An 11,445-nucleotide genomic window follows, 5' to 3' on the forward strand; every position below is an offset into this window, starting at 1 on the left:
GATCATATAGTTAATTGAATGATTAGTACTTATATTATTATGTTAAATATATAATAATCGTGTCATAAATAATTAACTAGTTAACTATGTGCATATATGTACTAATATACATAGTTATTTAATATTCAATAGTATTATGTAATTAATTATAATCAAATAATATTTTTGATATGTTAAATATATTATTGAAATAATTAAATATCAATAAATAAATATTTTAAATATTTATTTATTTAGCAACATGCCACGTAAGGCACGTCCCAAAATCCCCACGTGTCGGATTATGGCACGTCAGCATTTAATGACGTGTAAAAAGCCACGTCGGCAAAAAATGGTGACGTGGCATTTTAACACGTGATTAATGTGACATGTCTAAAAGCCATGTGAATAATATATGACGTGCCCTACTGCCACGTCATATTTTGCTGACGTTTCAAAGACCACGTCAGCATTTTTACAGACGTTTTAAACCTATACGTCAGTATTGTACGACGTGGCATTGTGACACATCATTTTTTTCCTGCGTGGTTTTCTAAAACGTCATTAACTTAATCACGTGTCACTTTGTGCATGTCACTAAAAATTTACATTTACATTTTTGTTTTTTTTTTGTTTTTTTTAAATTATATATATAGTGACGTGGTGAATGTAGGACGTCAGCATACAGTCACGTGGAAGATATAACACATCAGTACTGTATGGTGACCTATCCACTTTACCACATCCGGAAATGCGGACGTGGAACAAAGACCACGTTGACGAAAAATTTTTGGGCATGGCCTTAAACCACACGTGGTGATTCGTGGACGTGGCATAGATCTAGTTACTGTAGCCACATCGCGAATTCCATAGTTTTTTGTAGTGAGCGGTTAGTTGCTATTTTTGTTTTATTATTTTTGGTGTATTGCAGTGTACGAGTTGTAGGTCATTCATGTATCCTGGCAGTCATCAAACGTTCCATCCCCGAGGCCGAGCAATCAATCCTTGTTGAGATGGTAATTGTTTTCAAAGACAAGCACGAATTTGATTTAGGGTGCAAATACAAGTTTAAGTGGGTTATTAATTATAAGGAAATTAACTACATGCAGGTTTTATCCTCTTCCCTGGTTTTCCTTATTAGAACAGAAAATAAATAAATAAAATAAATAAAAATTGGCTACATGCAAGTTTAATCTAAATACTAGATATAAACTCACAAATTTACAAGGAGATATGAGAAAGGATTTGATTAGTAATCACATGTAAGCATAAGCACAAGTCCAAAATCTTATTTGAGGATTACAAGCTGGTGGTCAAGTTCGTAAAAAGCAAAAACAAGCCAAAGTTTATATAGTAAGCAAATTTAACTCGTCTGCAGTAGAACCACAACCTAGCTAGAAGCGACCTGGCAACACTTTCACTTTCTTCAATTCCTTCTAGTAATTTTCTTTGCCTCTAGGACTGTAAGCAGGAAGAAATGTGCAAACTGTTTAACTTGCTATCTAAAGTCAATTAGAATTTTTTTATTATTTATATATATATATAAAAGAAATTAAAAACAAAAAAACAAAAAACAAAAAACAAAAATGAGGATGTTTTAGAATTCTTGGAGTAGCTTACAATGAAATTCTTAAAAATCGTTAATTTTTTTTTATTAGAGTAGCTTACAATGAATTTACAAATTAGTGACACATAATGAACGAAAAATATTAAGGGATTTCTAGAAATGATAAATATTAATTAATTGATAAGATTGAAATCATTTAATTATAAATAATGGTTAGAATTTTAGGAATGTGATGGTGGACACATGATTTGGAAGGGACCTCTAGGGCTATAAACGAGCCGAGCCGAGCTAATCCAAGCTTTAAAATTTCATTACTGGCTCGTTTATGAGTCAAGCTTTAATAGTCGACCTCGATCTTGAGCTGAGCTTTGAAATGTGCGCTCAAGTTCAGCTCGTTAAAAGCTTGTGCGAGCTCGAGCTCGAGTTGGTTGAAAATGCCGTTCGACCCATGCCGGGTACTCGTCAAGCTTGGTTTAACTAGAGCTCGAGTTAGGCTATTAATTTTTTTAATGTATAATCCGAATGGAGTTCATGCCCGAATTTGTGAAAATACTGTATACATTTTTCTAAAACATAAATGTATCATATCTAACTATATAAGGCATATCACAAGATATAGGACATAACTATAGTCTATAGTCTAGAAGATAACTAGTTAGAATGTTAACATACATACATACATACATACATACATATGAAGCAACCTATAATAATTTTTCTTTTTATAAAAGTAACCTATAGTTAATTGTACTTAGTTAATTATTTGTTTTATTGAAAAAATTGTAAGGTCATTTTTGTCTTTTTGTTAACCTTGTGGGACACTGACAATGTTTTGGTAGTTTGGGAGGGAACTTGTCCCAATTGAAAGTTTGGGGGGAACATTGTCATTTGAGTAGTAGTTGGAGGGGGAGTTTACGGATTTTTTCCAATATAATAATATAAATATTATACATAGAAATATTGAGTAACCTATTGTTAATTATATTTACTAAGTTACTTATTTACTTAGTATATATTAATTAACTAGATAATATGTTAGTTTCTGAACTAACTAATTAGCATGTTAACTAATTCATACATATAAATATTCGGTAACATGTACAATTACTTAATTACTAATATACATACTTAAATTTATATAATTTAACTCATTTTTAGTAAAAGAGTAAAATATATATATATATATTCTGTAGAGATATGGGTCTACGAACAAGTCATAATGGAAGGCGGCAGTTAAAAAGATCTGAGGCGGTTAAACTCTATTGCTCGTGTTGAAAAGAGGAGCAAACTCTGCTGTCCATGAGTTAGCCAAAGCAGCGGTTAAACAAATTATAGATCAGGTTTTGATGAAAGAAATTCATCGATGTGTTTATGATATTGTTTTATTAGTGCAACATGGTCTATTTTTATGATATCATGAGTAAGGAATGACTTTTCTAAAAGATAAAAAATAAAAAAGTAAATAAACAATGCATTCTGATCACAAAATGTGGCACATTATAATGGATTACCAATTAAACAAATATGAGTAAATGTTCTATACAATTAAATAAAGATACACGTAGCATTTTAATTGAGAAAAATTAACCAAAGTCCAAATTTTACGAGAAAAACAGACATTCAAACAGCACTGATAGTTGGCTGGCTAGCTGCATATATATATATATATATAGATCTATATATCTCTAGGTTGAAGATACCCTGATCTTGAGACGGAATGTTAGCCAATAGTTTCAATATATATATATGCTAGCTAGTTTCATGATCATTTACGATTCTTGTGGAGATCTTTTTTAAAAAATAAATAAATTAAATTAAATAGACAACTAAAGAACTTCTAGCATAATGATTTTTAAATAACACAATTAATGTAGATAAGTAATTGAAGGTGGGCCTTCTATTGCGATTCAATAGAAAGAAAAAGAAAATTAAAAATAGGCATTTCTCTTTACAATTTGGAAACGATAGAAATTTCGTTTAAGGTGGTTAGAGAAAATTTCTTGCAACGACCCAGTATATAATCTGATGAACATATAAGAAATATATATATATATATATATATATATATATATATATATATATATTTTAATAATTCTATCAAAAGTCACGTGCTTCTCATATGGTATAGAACACATGCATCGAAATTATATAAACTGATCGAATTTAACGAAATTCCCTCAACCCAATTTGACAATACGTGTAAGCGTGAATGTGTGTGTGGAGAGAGAGAAAACTTCATACCATGTTCAAAAATGTTTGTCAAGAACTCTGGACAACCAAGAGTCAGGATGTCGGATACTGTTGGCAGTAAAGACCTTTGAACACAACGATCCATACAATGTTGAACACATTCCATGTATGCCATTGTAGGAAATACATGGAAAAAGCAATGGAAATCACATTCGTGAGCACATTTTGCGTGAACACAAGTTCCATCCAGTGGAGAGAGATCAAAGGGCGTAGCAAATGGAGAGGGAGGAAGAGTGGGAGGGGAAGATGTTGGAGAAGAACTGGAAGGAGAAATCTCATCAGCTTCTGCCACAACTACCGCAGCTATAATCTGCAGTACTAACATCATCATGATTACTCTCTTCACACCATTCTTCATGTTTGTGGTTGTCCTAGATAAATTGAATACGTTATAAACTGATTTATATTTACACTTGAATTGCCTCATGGATCCTTATAATAAGGAGATCGAAGAAATTTATTTATTTATTTTATTCGAAAGGTTTTCTGTATCTAATAAGGATCATTATTAATTTGAAAATGTGGCGCCTTTTAGCAAAGCAGTATAGCCTTTTAGTTTAGCAGGTTTCGGTGAATATCATATCTGTTACTCAGGGTCATAAGTTACAACAAAAGTAATCATGCATAGATAAAATAGGATTTTTTATGATTATAATTTAAAGTTGATACATCGATCTAACAGTGTATAAATTCCTGTTCGCATGTCTTTTAAATAATTTAATTAATATGATATTATATACATTATTAAATACATTAACTTTAAGTCCTACTTACAGATTTACAAAAACTAAAACCTCAAAAATATATTTAAATTCGAAAACATGTCTCATAGTTGTCATGGAGTTGTCTTATAGACAATTAACTTTTAACGATATCTTGGAGTTGTCTTGTAGAATCACGGTTGCTGTTTTATAAATTCGGAAAAAACTAAAACTAAAAACAAAAATAAAAACTAAAAAATATATTTAAAAAAAATTTAAAAAATAAAAAATAAAAAATAAAACGAAAAATAACTGAAAATTAAAAATAATAAAAAAAAAAAAAAAGGTCAATTATTTATTTATTTATTTTATAACTTTTTTGTTATTTTCTATTTTTTTAACATTTTTTTTTTAATTTTAATAATTTTATGAAGGGTAAGTATTTTTTTCATTAGGAGAAACATTTACATGTTTTAATAGTTTAAACGGGGAAAATGACACAATTGGCAATTTGGGGGGGACATTGACAATGAAATAGTAGTTTGAAGATGTTATGTGTATTTTTCCCAAATATCATCCAGCAAGAAAGTTTTTCTTGCAAACTTTCAAAAAGCAAATAAAATTATGATCGAAAGTAATTACTCTTCAACGTAACATGTCGATCGTTTGCAAAATAGAACGCAAAAATTGGTATTGCATCCATACATTCTCTGAGTGCAGTCCATGTATGCTTCTCAAGGAAGCACAAAATAGCTTCTTCAAGCATTCCTCATCACATTTGTGAAAGGAACTTTCATCCAATGGAGAAATAAAGGTATAGGCACGAGGGGACTTAAGAGAAAATTAATGGAGATCGAGGGAGGGGAAGATATATGTTGGAGAACTGCAATAACATCAACACCACAACTCCCCTCACCATTTCCATCCAGTACTTGCCTTCGACTCTTCATGTTTGTGGTTATCTTATATATGTTGAATACAATATCAGAAACCTTATCTTGTATAAAGATCGTTGCTTTGCCTTGTAAACTGATTTATATTTACAATTGAATCGCCCCATGGATCCTTGTAAGGAGAAGAAAGATTTTATTTTTTAAATTTATTTATACCAAAAGTTTTCTGGATCAAATAAAGGGTTATTATATTAGAATAATGGCAACACCATGTTGGCTCAAAGTAGCCACGGATGAATGTTACATGATACAATATATTTATTTAGAAAAAGTGAAACGAAACAGTCTATTGGATTGAGTGAAAAGCAAATCGTTTTATCGTGTCAGTCTGGAAGTAACTCTTCAACAGAATATATGTCTTTCCAAATGAGAATGCAAAAACTTTGAACTTGATATCAAAGTTTAAAGAGGAATATCCACGTACGACTGATAACCTACAATTAATTCAGCTTGTAATTTTCAAATGACATATCCATCTTGCTGGTTCCTCACCTCACTTTGAGAATGTACGCAAGAAAATTAATTTTTCAAAAAAGCGGTAGTCTTTTGGAAATCAAGTGAGTAGCTCAGAAGTTAGGTAACAGATTATAAGATAGTTTTGGGCTCCCACTTCCACTTGTAATGAATTAAGGGCTCTCTATTTAAGCAAATCGAAAAGTGATATTCCTACACATTCTACACATCGCATTTTTCAAATCTACCATTAGATTTATGGGACCCACATTGAGTCCTAAAAAATCAATGATGAATTTGAAACTGGATTGTATGGAGATTGTTAGTTTATATTATTAGCTAAATTCTGTTGACAAAAAAGTTATTGTATTGTTGAAGAAACTGGGACACCGATCACTCAGAAGATTTTCAGAAGTATATGGCAAGTAAATTTATCAAGAAAGGAAACGTATGAAAAAGAAGAATATTGCAGAATATTGATCAAGAAAGAAAAGAGTTGACCAAGGAAAGTATTGCAAGAATATTTATCAAGAAGGAAAGAGCAGTACTTTAGAAAATATTCTCCATCATTTTTTGTTCCTGAAAATCTGGATTTCCTAATGAGTGTCCGGACAGCCAAAAGCCGTGTCTGGACACGACTGGCAAAAAGTTTCTATTCCCTCACATGTCCGGACAGCCAGCGGACGCAAGTTCCAAAAAATCCCCGTTCTGCATCATGTCCGGAGACAAAAAGCTAAACAGCAAACACATAAAAGTTTTTCATGCAAATGTCTAGACACTAGGGCAACGTGTCCGTACACGCTTCACAAAAAGTTTACTTTCTGATACATGTCTAGACAAGTGTTGACAAATCCGGACACCACCACCTAAAAATTTGTTTCTGACTTGTTTTAGAGTTTCAAAAGCTTATTTAAACGGGCTTCTAGGCAGTGTTTTTTTAAGAATTCCAATAGAGAATTCCATTGTGCTAAGAGAAAGTTTATTAGGCATAAACGTTTATATGTATCTCTCTTAGAGTATTTCATGTATTTGTTGTTCAACCATTCAAAAATTGAAGTCTAACTGGAGAGGAGCTCCAATTAAGGGATCAATAGAAGAACTCTCCAGACGGGTCTGAGAGAAAGGCAGACAATTAGGCGCTTGTTAGAATTTAAGAGACTGACTACTACAAAAATAATTGTGAGTACGTATTTCTTGTAATTAGCTATTTTTTCTGATAATTGATTTCCTGGGTCTAGCTGCCCCAGAGCGGTTTTTCTCTTTGGTGCAAAGAGTATCCACTTCATAACTAAATATATGTGTTATTTACTTTTATTGATTTACATATTTGGTTAACTGTTTAGTTACAGTTGCTTAGGAGTCTAGATTATTTTTCAGAGATGTATATATATTATTTCTCTGATAAATTAAGGCTATTTTTTTAAAAAAAAAAAATTGTGACAATTGTGGCTAAGTTTGGTATACTGTAATAATGATTTCCTAGGAATTGAAATTAGTATTACTAGAAATATAAGGAGCTGGAATAGAATAATCATTCCTATTCATTTGTTTGGAGGCAACACAAGAATGAACAAATTTCCTAATTAGAATTGAATCATATTTCAACTATATTTCTAGGGGATGATCCTTTTCTAGGGGGTGGTTGGTCAACCATGGGGGCACAACAATATATATATATCTATATATTTTTAGAGTAGATTTTTGGGGAAATTATTTTTAAAGCTATTCCATTCATTCAGGAATACTTATTCCTCATTTTAGGGAAATAGCAATTCCACGGGACCAATTATTCCTAGTAATAGTGACATCTGAATTTGGAATAACTATTCTATTTTTGGGTCTATTCCTGCGTACCAAACGTGCGCTAAGGATTTCTAATATATGCTTTTAAATATATGAATACATAGGATAGAGTAACATATTATCATAATTGATAAGGTATTATCTATTTTCACATATATTCATATTTGTAACACTATAAGTTAATCAATAAATTAAGGTGTAACACGACGTTGTCCAACATCATTTAATAAAAATTTGGTCAATCAAACATGATTTCAATTGATCGAACTAAACAGTAATCCCACAAAAATGTCTATTTAAAGGATCAGAACTCAATGAAATTTCATATTTCGTTCCAAAGCAACAAAGAACATATTTGAAGCCTTTGAATGAAAATGTTTGAGAGATTGACTCAATTATTGACTCTTTAAGTTAAGCACTAGAGTATTTTACTGAGGGCTTGCTATACGAAGTATATTTAGACTGGATTGTCGAAGTATTGCTCCAAGGGTGAGCATTCTTAAAACATAACTACATGCTGCATACCCTTCCATCATTCCTTAAGTCCCGTAGGTTTGATCCCTGTAGAATCTAGCCCATTTTCTCACCAAGCGAAAGGTATGAAATAAATCATATTAATTTTTAGATCGCAAGTACTATGTGAAATCTTTGTTTGTTTGTTTTCTTTTCTTTCCTCAATCCTACAAGTACAACGTTTGAATCAATAGAGAACATTTTCTTTTGTATCTATTTGAATAGATATTATTACATTCCAGTTCCTTCCAGATGCCTCCCAAGGCGGGAACTGTTCATGACATTTCAAAGAAGGCGGAAGTTTTTATGAAAATTTCTCTTACTAAAGAGATGAAATTCAGTTTATGAAATACAATAAATAAAAATAAAGGGGGAGGGGGTTACTTGTATATAGGGCTGGGCACGGTTCGGGGGGGCAGTTTTCCACCCATTTTGGACCCGTCCCACACCCCTACGGGTGGGGGAAAATAGCCCTGTGAACAGTGATTTATGGGGAAATCCGGAGGGTGCGGGTTTGGGTGGGGCGGGGAGGACTGGGTTTGCAGGGCGGGGCGGGGCGGGTTGAGTTGAGTGGCAGTTTTGTAATTAAATCATTAACTACAATTGAATCCAACATTGGAAAAAATATTTTAGCAACTATAATCTAATATGTGTGAAATTGAAGAAGTTGTGAAATTAAGTAGCAACATAATTTTTATTTTCTAAAAAGAACGAAATATTGCAACATAATTTTTGGTAACCAACTATTTGAACAAAAGCAGGGCTCAAATATTCCATACATTTGCTAACATATCATATAAGAATAGAAAGAAATAGCAAGTCAGCGTCAGTAAACATATTACCCTCAGCCTGTTTGCAATTAGCAGGCAAACCACCAAATATCCCACCAAGCACACAAAGCACACAAAAATTTCTATCTCAAAAGAGTTGCCAAAAGATCAAAATAAATCTTAAATGAGATAACTAAATAAGTAGATTTAATTAATGTTGGGAGTAAATTCAAACAATGCATTCTTCTTCTCATAACTATTAAAGCATTCTTAAAAAGAAATGCAACATTTTACCAAAACAAAACATCCAAATAAAACAATCAAAATCTAACACAAACAAGCAAAATCCATAAGTTCATAACCTACAAGGCTACAACAGCAACCCATCCAAACAAAACAAACAAAATCTAAGTAGCCAACACTCAACAAAGCAACACAAACAAGCAAAATCCAGCAAGTCAACAACCCATCCATACAAAACAAGCAAAATCTAAGTAGCCAACACAAGCAAGCAAAATCCAGCAAGTAAAAATCCCATCCAAAGTTCCAAACAAAATATTGAGTCTAAAATCTTGAATCTTGAATCTTCACTAATCCTCATCAAGCAAAATATTGTTCTTCAAAGTTATTTCTACAAAGAATGAAACAAAAAAAAAAAAAAAAAAAGAAGAAGAATAAGAAAGAATTACATTCTCAATTGAAACCGATATTTAGATTTTGTAATTAGCATAATAAATTAAGAAGTGAATGATAGAAAGCTTACCTAAATCCAGCTTATAACTTTCAGGTTCATCAATTATCTCTGTGTTATAACCACTGTCATTGCTTAGGGGTTTTGATCTTAACTAGTTTTGTGCACACAACAATGCTTCAACCGTTTTTGGGGCCAATGAACTTCAAAAAGGATCCAACACTAGCCCTCCAGTGCTAAACGTCGACTCTGAAGCAACTGTAGTAATGGGAATGACCAACACAATAGATGTTATTTGGGCAAGTATTGGGAATTTGGTTGAGTTCACCTTCCACCAATTTAAAATATCGAAGTTCGCATTCGATTTTTCAACCTCCTCCATAAAATATCGATCAATCTCCGATTTGCTTTGAACGTCACTTTTAGAAGTTAGGTACTTATGAAACCTATTCATGAAGTGAAGTGAAAGGTTCTCCATTTCTTCTGTCACTGAGGAATCTTAAGGAAATGCACTACAATGTTCAACTTGAGATGAACTCTCTCCAACATCGAAGTGATCATATAATTTCTGAAAGTAGTTCTTCAATTTTATCATCATATTAGTACATTGCTCAACAGTGAGAACATCTTTGAACCAATATTCCAATGACCCCAATTTGGTTTGTGGATCAAGTATAATAGCAACAAACATCAACACGTTACCCCTATCAAGATCCCCACAATACTTATTGTACTTCGACATCATTTTCTCCATCATAAAACTTAACACATAATCATTATTCTCACTATAGGCTTGTAAATGCATTTGAATGCCACAGATTTCTTGAAAATACATATTTCATGTCACATACAAATACCCCAAAAGTCGCATTGTGGCTTCATAAAAAGGTTAGAGAAACTTTAGAAAAATCTTAATGCGAACCCAATCATCATAAGTAGGAGGTCCCAAACCCTTTTTAGCATTCTTTTCATCCCACAACAAAGAAACATATTGTCCATCATACTCTTCCAAAAGTTCAAACGCACTTTGACATTTTTTTGCACCTTCCAACATCTTGAATGTAGAGTTCCATCTAGTTGGAACATCTAGACACAGAAACCCCTGTAGTTAAGTTTTTCTCGTTCTATGCAAGTCTTAAAGCTCTCAAATCTTGTAGGAGAAGACTTCACATATTTGACCACACTTCTAACATTCACAATAGACTCATCAACCTCTTTCAACCCTTTAGACACAATAAGATTTAAAATGTGTGCACAACACCTCACATGCATAAATTGATTCTCTAATATAGCGCTAGCCTTATGAGCAATTCTCTTCCTCAAGTACTCCAAAGCAGTATCATTGGAAAAAGCATTGTCAACTGTGATAGTGAAAATGCTACCAATGCCCCACTCAAGCATACACGACTCAATCTTCCCCCCAATGGTCTCACCTTTGTGATTAGGAATTAAACAAAAGTTTAGAATTCTTTTATTTAAGTTCCATTCACTATCATTAAAATGAGCGGTGTTACACATGTAATTAAGATTCTGTATTGAAGTCCAACAATCAGTAGTAAGACAAACCCGAGTACCAGATGCCAAGAATATTCCCCTCAACTTTTATTTCTCAAACATAAAGAACCTAATACAATCCCTCATCACAGTATAACGGGAAGGAAATGAAAACCTAGGTTCAACTGTCTTCATGAACTCCTAAAACCCTTCACCTTCCACAAACCTAAATGGCAACTCATCCATTATGATCATCTTAGAAATTGCATCC

At 32.5% G+C, this 11,445-nt stretch overlaps 1 protein-coding gene across 4 annotated transcripts; it reads right to left on the reverse strand.

Moving 5' to 3' along the window:
- Positions 1-1,248: 1,248 nt before the first annotated feature.
- LOC133864687 (uncharacterized) lies at positions 1,249-5,437 on the reverse strand. 4 transcript variants are annotated; one of them, XR_009899550.1, is made up of 3 exons: positions 5,203-5,391; positions 3,788-4,106; positions 1,249-1,440 (listed from the first exon to the last, which is right to left on the reverse strand). XR_009899550.1 is itself a non-coding variant. In XM_062301092.1 (3 exons), the coding sequence occupies exons 1-3, from the start codon at positions 5,420-5,422 to the stop codon at positions 1,406-1,408; spliced, it is 363 nt and encodes a 120-aa protein (XP_062157076.1). In that variant the 5' UTR covers positions 5,423-5,437; the 3' UTR covers positions 1,249-1,405. The 4 variants fall into 4 exon arrangements, 2 of the variants coding, with proteins under 2 accessions (XP_062157076.1, XP_062157074.1); XR_009899551.1 differs by lacking the exon at positions 5,203-5,391 and adding an exon at positions 5,140-5,154; XM_062301092.1 differs by lacking the exon at positions 5,203-5,391 and adding an exon at positions 5,414-5,437.
- Positions 5,438-11,445: the final 6,008 nt, after the last annotated feature.

Source organism: Alnus glutinosa, chromosome 3 (assembly GCF_958979055.1).
Source record: "Alnus glutinosa chromosome 3, dhAlnGlut1.1, whole genome shotgun sequence".
Lineage (NCBI taxonomy): Eukaryota > Viridiplantae > Streptophyta > Magnoliopsida > Fagales > Betulaceae > Alnus > Alnus glutinosa.